The 14,788-nt window shown below is 41.9% G+C and overlaps 1 protein-coding gene across 1 annotated transcript; it reads right to left on the bottom strand.

Annotated features, from left to right (window-relative positions):
* Positions 1-1,724: 1,724 nt before the first annotated feature.
* Positions 1,725-3,134, bottom strand: LOC308370394 (general transcription factor II-I repeat domain-containing protein 2-like; the record flags this gene model as incomplete). Its single annotated transcript, XM_080845046.1, has 1 exon — positions 1,725-3,134. One exon carries the CDS (start codon positions 3,132-3,134, stop codon positions 1,725-1,727), a length of 1,410 nt encoding a protein of 469 aa, XP_080701172.1.
* Between the last annotated feature and the right edge of the window lie 11,654 nt (positions 3,135-14,788).

Genomic DNA, 14,788 nt, shown 5'->3' with positions numbered 1-14,788 from the left:
TAGTGGCTTGGGGGCCCCAAGCAGCTGCCTGCCTTGCCTTCTGACAAGATGCGCCTCTGAGCAAGTCTAAATGGCTTCTACACAGACGTGAAATACATAAACTATTCTATGGATAGAAAGGGCATATAATAAAAGTGTCTACAAATATTACAGTGGTAAAAGACAATGAGAAAGCAAAAGGCATGCAATCAACCCATGCAGTTAGTGAGGGAATGCGCAATCTGAAATGAGACGCGTGTCTCCTCTCTGTTTCACCAGAGCATGCGCAAATTCAGCGATTTTGATTATAAAAATGCTTAAAATAATTAATATTCTAAAGAAATTACATATATAGCACAGATCAGTAGATAAATATTAATATTTATTTTATGTTGACTAATGTTCAGTGCTTAGTGACCATGTGTTTGGGAATTTTTGTGTATGTCTGTGTATAATTGTGTGCAACAGTACAGGGAAAAGAGGAAATTATAAACTCAAAATACTGCAGTAATTTTGCAGCAAAAACGTGTCCTAATATGATCTAGATTGCATCTCAGAGCACTGGCTTTTGGGGGCCTCGGCGTCCCCCAGACCCCCCGCCCAAAAAAAAATGTTTTCAATGATGATGACTAAAAACAATAATAGCCTAATAATAATAATTACAATGAATTGTCTTTAAAGGCTTACAATTAAAGAATCAAAGAAAGAAATACGAACCGACGTTTATATGACTAGGCTATATTTACAAAAATGTAGGCTATGCAATTGAGCGAACTGATCCAATAGCCATTTATCCTTCTTCTCTCTCGTTTTGTATTCTGTGCAATGAAAATCAAGGAGCAAGTAAAAATCGAGGCTATAAATGTTGTTACTGTCAGTGCATTATGAGCCTATATCTAGGCCTATTTGTTGGAATGTGTGAACCAACGCAAATCAGGTAACTGCAACTTTGCAGTCTTTAACGAACATTTACGCAACATGTGTGTTGGCCAAAACAAAATTGCAAATGTTTTCAGTCAGATGATTTTTGTTTGCTTTAATCCCTGAGGTTGTTGCGACCGCACCACAGGGCCAGCTGTTCAACCTCCCACCTATATGCAGACTCATCATCATCACGGATGAGGCCGATGACTGATGTGTCATCTGCAAATTTTAGGAGTTTAACAGATGGGTCTCCTGAGGTGCAGTCGTTTGTGTAGAGCAGGGGTGGCCAACCAGTTGGAGACCAAGAGCCACATATCTGACCATGTTACAGCAAAGAGCCACATCGGCACACGGGCACATGAACACATAGGCACACAAACATTACCCATTCTTCTGACACACACACACACACACACACACACACACACACACACCTCTGCTCAGTCAGATTTGTCACACACCAACATGACGATGGAAATGTACTCCTACAATACCAAGACACAGGCCAGCAACGTAAAACACATCTGCACAAATGAGCATCACCCATCCCTTCCTCTCTCTCACACACCCACACCCACACCCACACACACACCCCTCTGCCAGACAGATGAATTGTAATGTAATTGCATGTAAATGCCACACCAACATGATAACAGAAATGTACCCCAGTAAGATCACAGGCCAGCAACATCATACATGGGTACACATCCCCAATAGTCTCTTCCTGACACACACACACACACACACACACACACACACACACACACACACACACACACTTTTCAAACATCAATATAGTGTGCACTTACTATGCATGTTGCTTAGTGAGACTTCTGGCATTCCTTCCCTTGAACAATCCTCCTCAAATCTGGCTCGTACTCCATTGTTGCCACTCGAAGCAGTTCTTTCAGATGGGTGTCATTCAGAACAGAGCGGTGTTTTGATTTCACGAATTTCAAGGTAGAAAAAACGGACTCGCAGACGTACGTTGAGCCAAACATTGACAGTATTTTCAGTGCAGCCCTTTTGACAGTGGGGTATTTGTCCATTGATACACGTTTCCAGAACTCGATGGTCCCTTCCATTAAAGCAGGTTTCAGTTGGTCCTCCTCAGCGAGATCAATCATCTCCAACTCAGCGGCTGCCTCATCAGCGACCAGCGGGGCTTTCAAACAGTCCGTATCCGCATTGAATGGGTCGACGAGGAAGGTGATTTGTGGCCTTTTCAGTTGTAGGTCACGGAAGCGGATCACAAAAGTGTCGTGCAGGTTTTCAACCAGAGTTGCATATCTGTCGCGTTGCTTCTTCAGGGTGGCACTGGTGACTTGCCCGCTAACTTTGAGCAGATTGGGGAAATGCGTTAAATCTCCCTTCTGAACGTGCGCCTTGAACAGCTTCAGTTTGTTGACAAACGCAAAAACACTCTGCACCAAATCAGGCAGCACTTTCATTTTACCCTGCAGGGTAAGGTTCAGTCTGTCCAAGTGGCTCAACATGTCAACCAAAAAGGCCAAATCCATGATCCATTTTGGGTCCGAGAGCTGTGGATAGTCCTTGTTCTTCTCTTCCATGAAGAGTTTCACGGCATCCAAAAGTTCGAAGAAGCGAGAGAGCACCTTTCCCCTTGACAGCCACCTCACGGTGCAGTGCAGAGGCAGGTCACCTGGAAGCTCCTCGTCCAGCTCTGCGATGAAATTCTTGAACTGCCGGTGGTTAAGAGCGTGTGTGCGGATGTAGTTGACTATTTCCATCACAGGTTTCATGACGTTGTCTAAATTCAATGATTTAGACACCAGTTGCTCCCTGTGGATAATGCAGTGGAAATTCCAAAAGTCGGGAAATGTTTCGTCGGCTTTGCACAACCCCACGAGCCCGTTCACGGATCCAATCATCGACGGTGCGCCATCCGTGGCTATGGCTGTGAGCTTATGTAGTGGCAGGTTTGCTTTCTCAAATGCACTGATCATGGTTTCTTTAACATCTACCCCTCGTGTTCTCTCTTTTAATGGCATAATGTCCAAGAGTTCCTCTTTGATTACGCACTCAATTGACACAGAGCGAGCAAATATCGCCAACTGAGGCTTGTCTTGTATGTCACAACTCTCATCCAATGCAACACTGAAATATTCACATGCTTGAAGGTCAGAGTGAAGCTGTGATTCAATAGCCGTGTTAATTTCAGATATTCTGCATTCTACGGTGTGGCGGGACAGTTGGAGGTCTGACGCCATGCGTTGTAGTTTGTTACTTTCAGGAGACAAGATTTCAACAGCGTCAGTTATGCATTTTTTTATGAACTCCCCTTCGTTGTATGGCTTTTTAGCCCGTGCGATGTTCCAAGCCAGTTTATATGATGCAAGCGTTACCGTCTCTGACTGATTCGTAAATTTTTTGAAAATTTGTACCTGCTTTTCTGCCTGACTTTTCAAAGCATTTAACTTGTGCTTTCGTAGCTCACTCCCTTTTGGGAAATCCTGGTCGAAGTTAGCGTGGAGGGTATTGAAGTGGCGGTGAAGATTGGAAGCCTTGTAATGCGCCAGTGACGACTGGCATATAAGGCAGAATGGCTTGCCATTGCGTTCGATGAAAAAATATAAAGTCTCCCACTCAGTTAGAAAAGTTCTGTTTTCCTCTTCGTATTTTCTTTTAGCAGTGCACTTTTTTCCTGCCATTTTAAAGTGAAGATCATAGAGCGCATTTGCCATGATCTCAAAATACCGTAATGAACGCAAGCGACGCACACTAACAAAATCACCGTATGACACGTAAGGAAAGCGAACACGCACATAAACACACACGCAAACACAAACTTGGACATGGACTTGAACATGAACGTAAGAGCCGCAGGACTCCAGGCAAAGAGCCGCATGCGGCTCGCGAGCCGCGGGTTGGCCACCCCTGGTGTAGAGTGAGAAGAGCAATGGGGAGAGCACGCATCCCTGAGGTGCACCAGTGCTGACTGAACGGGTGCTGGATGTTGTTTCACCCAGCTTCACCTGCTGCTTCCTGTCTATCAGTAAGTTTGTGATCCACTGACAGGTGGAGGCGGGCACAGTGAGCTGGGTGAGTTTGGTGAGGAGGACTTCTGGGATGATGGTGTTGAACGCTGAGCTGAAGTCAACAAACAGCATCCTTGCATAGGTCCCTGGGGAGTCGAGGTGTTGAAGGATGTAATGCAGCCCCATGTTGACTGCATCATCCACTGATCTGTTAGCCCGGGAGGCAAACTGCAGAGGGTCCAGCAGGGGGCCTGTGATGGCCTTCAGATGGGTTAACACCAGTTATTCAAAGGACTTCATGACCACAGACGTTAGGGTGACGGGCCTGTAGTCATTCAGACCAGTGATGCAGGATTTCTTGGGAACTGGGATGATGGTGGAGCGTTTGAAGCAGGAGGGGACTTCACACAGTTCCGGAGATCTATTGAAGATCCGTGTGAAAATGGGGGCCAGCTGATCAGTGCAGACTTTCAGACAGGATGGTGTCACGCCGTCTGGGCCTGTGGCCTTCCTTGTCTTTTGTCTTTGAAATAGCTGGTACACATCCTCTTCACAGACCGTCAGTGCAGGGGGGGGAGTCAGAGAGGAGGGGGGAGGTGATGACAGGGGGTGCAGTTGATGGTGTGAAGTCTGAGTTGGAGTGGGTGAGAGGTGTGAATGTGGGGTGATCAAACCTGCAGTAAAACACATTCAGGTCATCAGCCAGTTGAGGGTTCTCCATGGAGTGGGGGGAGGTTTTCCTATAGTTGGTGATGTCCTGCAGGCCTCTCCACACTGACGCAGGGTCGTTGGCTGAAAATCTGTTTTTCAGTTTTTCAGAGTAGCTTCTCTTTGCCAGTCTGATCTCCTTAGTCAGTGTGTTTCTGGCCTGGTTGTATAGGATCCTGTCCCCACTCTTGAAGGCCTCCTTTTTGGCTTGACGAAGCTGCTTGAGTTTTACTGTGAACCATGGTTTAGAGTTGGTTTAGAGTCACAGTGTCTGTGAGTTCGCCCAGGGATGTGGATGCAGCCTCAACAACACCCCAGTCAGTGTAGTCAAAGCAGGCATGTAATTCCAGTTTTGCTTGTTGGTCCATTTCCTCACAGTTTTAACCAAAGGCTTTGCAGATTTTAGTTTCTGGAGGAGATGAACCGGGCAGTGATCGGAAAGTCCCAAAGCTGCACGTGAAACAGAGCAGTATGCATTCTTAAGTGTTGTATAGCAATGGTCCAGTGAGTTTTTGTCCCTTAATGTGCTGCCTGTATTTTGGCAGTTCGCGGCTGAGATTAGCTTGGTTGAAGTCACCAAGGATAATTAAAATAGAGTCCGGGTATTTTCGCTCCGTGCTGGTTATCAGGTCAGCCAGTTGCCGTAGTGCGTCGCTGACGCAGGCTTGAGGTGGAATGTACACACCAACCAGAATAAAGGAGGAAAACTCCCGCGGTGAATAAAAAGGTTTGTAGTTAATGGAAAGAGATTCCAGGTGAGAAGTGCATATTTTCCACAGCACTGTGGAATCTGTGCACCAACGTTCATTGATATAAAAACAGATTCCACCTCCCCTTGTTTTCCCCGTTAATTCCATAACACAGTCCGCGCGGTGGAGTTGGAAGCCCGGCAGATGAAGAATGTTGTCAGGGATGGACTCACTAAGCCAGGTTTCAGTGAAGCACAGGGCAGTAGATCCTGATAAGTCCCTGTTTATCTTGTTAAGGAGCAGCAGTTCATCCATTTTGTTGGGTAGAGAGCGGACATTTGCCAGATGTAGCGACGGGAGCGGAGTTCGGAACCCCCGCTCTCGCAGTCTAACCAGCGCTCCAGCGCGCTTCCCACGTCTGCGTCTCCTCCAAGCGCCACAGAGAGCTGCTGCCCCTCCGACCAAAATCTCCAAAAAAGTTTCTGGGTCTGTAAAATCCGGTGAAAGAGTTTGAGAAATTGAATGTCTAACATTCATAAGTTGTTCTTTGGAAAAAGTTATCTTAGTTGGAGTGCTGATGACCGTTTAAATAAACAAAAACATAAAAAGCACGAGAGAGCGCAACACCAATCTAAACACCAATCTAATTTGTTGTGTGTGTACATGCACTTTACGTTCAATTATTTTTAATTTTATATTTCTACTTTTTATTTCATGTATGTGTACAGTATACGTATGCAATGGCTTCATGCCTGCTTGCGTTTTCAATATTCAGTATTTGTAACATGGAAACTGACCATATAAAGCTCCTCTGGACTATATTCACTTTCTGGGGAGGCTTTTAGGCCTATTGCATTAGCTCAAGTAGAGGTTATTGGATTGACCAATCAAATGTAGGAGTGTCTATACGTGCAAATGACATTGATTCAGAGGCAAACCCAAAAGTATAATGCTTGCACAATTTCCATTGGTTTGTTCAGTTTTGTCAGATTTTATGCTAATAATAAACCATAATTCAGTCTTTCGAATAGCCTTCAGAAGACTTGGAAGGAGACATTTGGAGTGGGCAAGGTAAGAGTAAAGAAGAGAGGAAGGAAGAAAGGAAATAAATAGGATTGATGAAGTGAACTCTGCACTAACATGAAGCAGAGTCTGACAGCAGAGTATGTGTCTGACATGCAATGCTTTTGCTCTGTGTTTGTGTGTGTGTGTGTGTGTGTGTCTGTGTCTGTCTGTGTGTGTCTGTGCAATGCAAACATACCTACATACATAGGCATATTATGTGTGAATGCATGTGTATATTTCATATTGAACTGGCTCCCTGACGATGCTCCCTGCCATCTCAGCACAATTCTACACACAGCCAACACACATTTTTTTTATGTAATTTAGTTTATTAGTTAATTAATTAGTACATTTTTGCTACACTAGTACAGTCTGAGGTCAGTGGCCACCACAGTGGAAACATGATGCAATACTTAATGTTTTGGCCCACAAAGCCTTGCTGGCTCCGTCAGTGACGCACATCCACTGAGGTCAACCAGTCTTGGCAAGCCATGCTTGTTTATCACACGACAAGGCAAATATGGTGGCGCAATTAGGCAGAGCCTTTGGGCCTTGGGGTTAATAATTAATGAGGTTGTTAATAAATGAACAGGGGAGAAATGAGAGGAGCCTTAACGGCACTCTGGGGACTGATGCATTTACAGTGGGGAATTAGTGGGACCCAATTAATGAATGTGTACAAAACAAATGTTCCAATTGCTCTTATTTTTTAGCCACCAAATAGGTGGAAGCCCCACTAGATGAAGTTATTACATATTGGTGGTGTTGGTAATAGGTGTTGACAAATTGTTGCATAAATGTCTATCATGATGATTTTGTGATGCAAGAAATACAGTGACACAATGACACTGACACCTACTGGCCATATGTCAGTTTTGCACAGCACAGCATTTCATGGAGGTCAGTAAGATTCCTGGAAAACATCTTGGCCCTGGGAATGCATGCTGCAATTATATCTAGGTACAGAATGATATTGGACGACAACAACAACAAAAACATGACTCTTGATAAAAATGTGTTGTTCCACACAACCCATGTTTATTACACTGAACCACCATTGGTGGGGTGTAAATGAAAGACGTAGGAGCTGGTAAAATGGGGCGGAAATTATGTCTTATGTTCTGACATCTTTCTTTCTTACAGTTTTTTTCAATTATTTTCACACTTGGTTCAATACCATGTACACTTTATCAAAACACTTAACACATCCAGCATATCAATAGACTATGTGTACTAAACTGTGGATACTTTTCCATTGCTTAGATACAAAATGCATTCAATGACCACTTCTTGCAACTACAGCAATTTTTGCAGATATTTAGATACTCTGTTCAAAACAGTTAACTTTCAGTTCAAAACAAGACAAAATTAAGATCACTGTAGATGGAAAGATGCTGTATTTTCACAGACTAATTAAATTATACACTTGAAATGAGACAGATTATCCTATAATTTTTGCTGATGTATTCATAAATGTATTCAGTTTCCTGCTTTGTTTTGTTTGTTGGCAGCCTTGTTACCAACTATACTGTACAACTATACAACAGTGGTGCAGTACAGCATTTGCGTTGAATTTTCACATTGCAGACACTTAGTAGCTTTACCGCGACATGCGGGATTAAGAGACGGTGACTCCATTCATTCACACACATGCACGCGCAGCCACCATTACGCGATATACAACATTCATACATGATATTTGCATACACCTGCTGTTGCTCAATTATACTGATATACAGTACATACTGTTTACCCACCATCTCATTAATTTATCATGTGCATTGCAATAAGATTCATAAACTGGTTAACATGTACTCACACTTCCTGTTCTCACGCTCTTACATACTGGTCCCATTGCGAAAGCGCTCGCATTGGGATGTCACTTTTACATTGTGTCACCAGCGGAGGGAGCGGGGCATAATGTCACAGGGGTGTTTGTCATGTTCCCTTTTCACGTTCGTAATTACTGTGCATTGCAGGGTTTTTATGACCGCCGCACATGTATAGCGGCGCACATGTATAGCGCCACCTAGTTAAAAATTTAAAAGCAAAAATGAGGTGTTTTAATCGAATATATGTCAAAGTGCTCGAAAAATTACCAAATTTGCCAGGGACATCAAGCCTGTAACCGTCCATCTTCGGTAGAGTTTTTGTCCATGGATGGAGCAAAATGGCTCTGTAGCGCCCCCTAGAACATTGCAAAAAACCCTGTCCATTGGGGTTATTTTGGCGTAGCGTGACAGAATTTGGTACACGTCTTCATCATGCTTGGACGCACCAAAAAGTCTCTTGACGCCATGGTGGCAGGTCCACAGGAAGTCGGCCATTTTGAGTGGAAGATGCGTTTTGACGGCGTTTGCACACCTCGCATCTGATCGAACTCCTCCGACAAATTTAATGGTAACGCCTTGAAATGTGGTCAGGTTACTCTTCAGCCATGGGCGACTAAAAGTTATATTGGATTTTCTCATTAGTCGGAAGGTGTGGGTGTGGCAGACCCTCAAACTTTGCCAACTTGTTAGTGCTGGCCACAAAACACAAAGTCTCTTATAACTCTTGCGAACATTGTTTGATCCAGAGAAAATGTCTTAGGGTGGACGCTGGCCTGAACCCGTACATATGCCTGTACATATGCCTGACTGATACCACCTATAGCGCCACCTGTTGGTGGTTGGAAACTTCACTTTGTTTCCACACCTCTTTATGTGACCTGTTTTAACAAACTACATTGCAAAAGTAAAATATACCAAAACAATCCACAAAAAAGTAGTACACAAAACATTACATTACCAAATCATCAAAATCTATCACATATAATTCCTTTCATACATAAAAATGAAACACAAACCAATTTACACACACAAAACACATAAAAACACACAAACACACCGACAACCATGACTCATTCTGTTTTAAGCCTACTGAACAGTTCGGCGGTCATATTTTGTAACGCTTTGCGATAGGTCTAATTTAATATACATTTCTTGTATTAAATTAGTGTTGTTCAGAATGAGCAAGATGTGCGATGATGCAACATATTCATGGGTCAACCCTATTTGGCCAATTAGTGGCAATAGCTAGGCCTTCTTAAGAGGCTGGCTCAGTGTCATTTGGGAGGTTAAGAGTGAAGGACAGCTTTCCTGCTGAGAGGAGCTGTGCGGGAAGGTAGCCTAATCCTGTTACATTTGGACATGGAATCTCTGTTTTGTTTGAAGTACTTTGTTTTGGTGCTATTATTACTTTTGCTCAAGTCCACAACCGGGACAGAAAAATAAATATTGTTTGAGCTAAAAACGTAAACGACTGCTCCTGCACTTCTTTTTTCCACCATCTCCGAGTCCACATCCCTAATCGTGGGCTGGCCTCGGCGGTCACTCAGAAAAATATACAGTAGAATTCTGATTACTATATTTACAGTACTTACAGCCTATTGCAGTATGTAAGGGATAACGGCCGACAAGCTGTACAGTTCTACAAAGGTAATGGACGCTGCTCGGCGAAGTCCATTATCTTTTTAGAATTGGACAGCTCGAAGGCCGTTACCCCGCTTATCTCCTGTTTACAACATCCAAAAATGTTTTTATTATTATTTAGAATTTCCTTTATCTTTAGGAAACTTAATATGCATAATAACCTGATGAATTCTTAATTTGAAGCCTAGTGCTCCCGTTAGAGAAACTAGTGCGTTTTTTGAAGAAAGAAAAAAACGTTACGTTGGTTGTCAATGGTAACCATTCAAGAGCATTGATATGGAACGGCGATTTAACTTTTCTACTGGGACTACGTCCAAGGTGTCCGGTTATACGAGCTTAATGTACACCCCATTAGCCAATCAGAAAACAGAATTTTGTTCCAGAGGGAGATAATTGTATATAATCAACACACTGGCCCACAGAGGTGGCAGGGGAAGAATATTCACTGCAGAATAGATGACCTTTTACTGTATATTGAAGCCTGTCATTTTGAATTTGTCGTCTTGTCTGTGTGTTGTGATATATTGCGACAACATGTGACAGAGTATCATAAAGCACTAATGGGCTATTTTCTTGTCTGTTGAACTCAAAACAGCTCAAAACAAACTGTCCTCTTTGGATTCAACAGTCCCAGTTCTAGTCATCAGCCCGATGCACCATGACAATAGCATGAAATTAATTTGTCCTTTGAGAAATCAAACTGCAAGTGACATGTTTGCACAGAGAAACACAAGTTGTTGGCTGCACAGCTGCTGCCCAGAGAAGTGGATAAAGACCCCCAAACCCAGAGCACTGCACCCCTCAGTCCACTCCCATGGTAAGGCTTAGACTGGGAGGCTGCAGAGTGTCCTCTAGTCTTTGCTGAGGTTGTTTTGGTTTGGTTGGATCTGAAATGGAAGGGTATTTTGTGATCGCGTTTTTGTGTTGTGAAATTAGAAATTGATGGTTATAATTCCTAAAAAATATAAGTGAATATAAAATTATTTCATGCAGCTTTTATTCAGTCATGCTGTATTTTGTGATATATATAAATGTTTAATATGTGGTAATGTAGACACAGTTTGAATGCTAATTGAATTTTAATTTAATTACAGTTTTTCTAGATTGCTTTGGCACATTTTTCTATTTACTGTTTACTTTTTCCAAACAGCCCGCACACAGCCCTTAACAGAGGACAAAATAACCAAAACACTATATGATGTTTGCAGAATGACACCACCTTCTCAAACCAAACTACAATTTGTGCTCAATTGAAAATGTATGTTTTCTCATTTATTTAACAATGAATAACAAAATTCTATACTCACAGTATTGACTGTTTTACCACTGACAACATACTACAATTTGTGTTTTGTACTGAGCGCTCTAATTTAGGGAATATACTGTCAGAATTTAGTTGAAATCTGAATATTTGTTTACAGTAAAATATTGCAGTTCTGTCTTTGTATGGCTAAACAGGGGCGCTGGCAGGAATTTTGGGCCCTATGAAAGATTTTAGGGGAGAGTCCTGTTTGCGCGCGCAGCGCGCGACAATTTTTTGGGGTGCCCATTTGAAATAAATCTTCATTATCAATGATAAATATATTGTATAATGGGCTGAAATGGAAGGCACCCAATGCATTCACTTTAATTATGTCAAATTAAGATTCACTAGCATTAATAACTGATTATAAAAACCAACATTCTATAGGTAGGGACTGATATTATTGTTTCGAAATACTAGAGAGATATATTAATGCAAAGAATAGAGAGATGTCGGTAGTTATTTCTTGTATTTCGAATTTGCTCGTTCACACTAACAAAATAGCTAGCTAGCTTGCTAGCTTAGTGTTAACATAGCCCACTACATTACAATATTCCCTTTCATTAACCTCAAGTAAACCTACATTTGAGCAGGTAACAATCGTTAACAACTACAGATAACAGATACAGCCACATTCTGTAACTACCTGTACTTACAATTTCACTCCTTGCACCGTTTACTTTGAGCTAAACTCCATGGCTATAATCCTGGCTGTCTTGAAGGGACGTTAGGCAGAAACAAATACATTGTAACGCTGGTTGCACAGGTAATGCAGACGCAGACCACTTTGATTGACTGACACACGCACACATTGTTCAAATCATACGCTGGACACTTTATTAGTATTTCTACATGGGTTTAGATAATGATCAGGCTATAATAAGACCACATCGGCTATGTGTTTGGTGGTTGGTGTAAACCGGGACATATTAGCGTCCCGACAGGTTTTTGCCGGGACGCGGGACACACAACTCAAAATCGGGAGGGTCCCGCTAAAACCGGGACGTCTGGTCACCCTAGGTTAAGACCTGACCTCAGCCAGCCCAGCCGCTCTGTACACCTGCTGCCTGCCAGTGCCAGCATCTCGCATTTCGGATGCTGTTCGATTCAACGCATCGCGCGTTGCGGCCGAACCATTTCGCAAGCGCTCAGGGGGAAGGGCAAATGACAATATGTTAAATAACTAACGAAAACGTTATGGAAATCGACAGTTGTGAGTTTAATACGTTAATTTCCAATTACCATTTCTTTGTAATGAGACATTTTTTTAAAAAAAGGCAAGAATATTAATATTATATTATTAATTGCCATCCGCGGGCCGTGGGCCGTGCTGCGTTGGGCTGGGCCGTTAGAATCAGTACCACCTTTCCCCGCCAGTCAGCGCCCCTGTGGCTAAATATTACACATATTCTTAAACAGGGCCTCTCAACACCATTGATTAACATTTGACACAAATTATTTTATCGCAGTCATCTTTCCACATTACATGTATACTGTAAGAAGCCAAAATGACAGGCTTCAATATACAGTAAAAGGTCAAATCTGTTCTGCAGTGAACATTCTCCCCCTGTCACCAGTGTGGGTCAGTGTGTTCATTCTGTACAAATAGTGCAATAGGCTGTAAATACTGTAAATATACAGTAATCAAAATTCTACTGTATATTTTGTAAATTACTTTAGTGAAACTACAGCACTAGATTGTATTGTGGCAACACACTTTACAAAAGTATAGAAATGGTTGTTGCCAAGAGTGCAAATACAGTGAAACAGAGTACAGTAAACTGACTGTAAAGGCCAGCAAAGTGTCATTGTCATTACGGAACGTACGAACATTGATGCCACAGTATGACTGCTCAGGTTTGGCTGAACCCTTTGGCCAGCCGCTCTCATGTAGAGGTCATGATCAATAACCTGATCAATGATTGTTGCCCTTATTTCATTTGAGAATCTAACATGAACTCCAGGTCCCCTGACAGGGGTCCCTCTACCACGGCCTCTTCATTGTCCATATCATAGTCCTTGATGAGTTTGTTGGTGGCGCCCTCCTCGATCCATGCTTGGTATCAACTTCAATCTATTGACCTCTGAGAACTACTTGATTAGTTGTGCACATAGAGTTCACACAGGTGCTGACAATATTAAGGAAATATTGAGCAGTTTCAGTAGGCTGCTACTATGTGTCTACAATGTGTTGACATGGTTATTCAATTAGGTTTTAAGTCTTTCTCTGAGAAGTGTGTTAACTGTTTTGAAAAGTGTGTTAAAACTCAAAGAAATCTGTGTGAAAGCAATGAGAAATAGTTAACCCATTCACCAGACTCTTGCTGTGCAAAGAAGGTGTATGCATTAGATTTAGTTGCCTCATGATTCTCTAAATGTGTGTAAGCAATCGAGAAAAACTGTAAATGAATTAAATTGTAGAATTGAATTGTAGAATTACCACTCCCATGGTAAGGCCTTACACTGGGAGGCTGCAGAGTGTCCTCTACTCTTTGCTGAGGTTGTTTTGGTTTGGTTGGATCTGAAATGGAAGGGTATTTTGTGTTCCACGTTTATGTGTTGTGAAATTAGAGATTGATGGTTATAATTCCTAAAAAAGATAAATGAATATAAAATTATTTCATGCAGCTTTTATTCAGTCATGCTGTATTTTGTGATATATATGTTTAATATGTGGTAATGTATACACTTAAAGTTTGAATGCTCATTGAATTTTTATTTAATTACGTAAATGAATTAAATTGTAAAATTGCCATGTATGTGTGTATATAGTGTATGTATGTACAGTATGTATGTATGTATGTATGTATGTATGTATGTATGTATGTATGTATGTATGTATGTATGTATGTATGTATGTATGTATGTACAGTGCCACTTTAAAGTATGTGAACCCCTTGAGCACTTAAGAGTTTTCTGTTGTTTTACCATGATTTTTCATTTTTTCATCACCAATTTCCATAGATGAAATGTCAGGTTAATGTTTATCATTTGCATGTACTTGTTTAGAGGGAATTGTTTGAGTAGCCAAAAAACTACATGAAACATGGAATAAGTGTATTTTCAAAAGTAAGTGAACCCCCAGCTGGATTGGTAAAGTCAAACAGGTAACAGATTCGGTGAAACATATTTGGGTGCTTAATTAGTCAATTAAGCAAACCAATCAACTGAGACATCCTTAGAAAAAGGGTTGGGCAACACAGATTAAAAGAGAGAGGAAACCAACCAAACTACTGTACTGCCAAGGTGTACCCACACAGATCAACAATGCAGAGAGGAAACGAGATATCCGAGAACATCAGGAAGAAGGTTCTGACAGCCTATCAGTCTTGGGAAAGCTATAAGACCATCTCCAAAAGATTCCAGCTCCATCCATCCATCCAAGACAAATAATTTAGAAATGGAGGGCATTCAACATGACTGCATCTCTACCTAGAAGTGGATGCCCATCAAGACCATCACCAAGAAGCACCAGAAGAAGAATAAATCAGGTAAAAGTCAACCCACACATCACCTCTAAAGAGTTTCAGACCTCTCTGGCAGCATCTGGGGTAAATGTACATGGGTCTACAATCATCTAACCTGACATTTCATCTATGGAAAATTGGTGATGAAAAAAAATGAAAAATCATGGTAAAACATCTCCAC

The sequence above is a fragment of the Sprattus sprattus genome, assembly GCF_963457725.1.
Source record: "Sprattus sprattus genome assembly, chromosome: 9".
In the NCBI taxonomy this organism is placed as follows: domain Eukaryota; kingdom Metazoa; phylum Chordata; class Actinopteri; order Clupeiformes; family Clupeidae; genus Sprattus; species Sprattus sprattus.
This window is presented reverse-complemented; position numbering and strand designations above follow the sequence as displayed.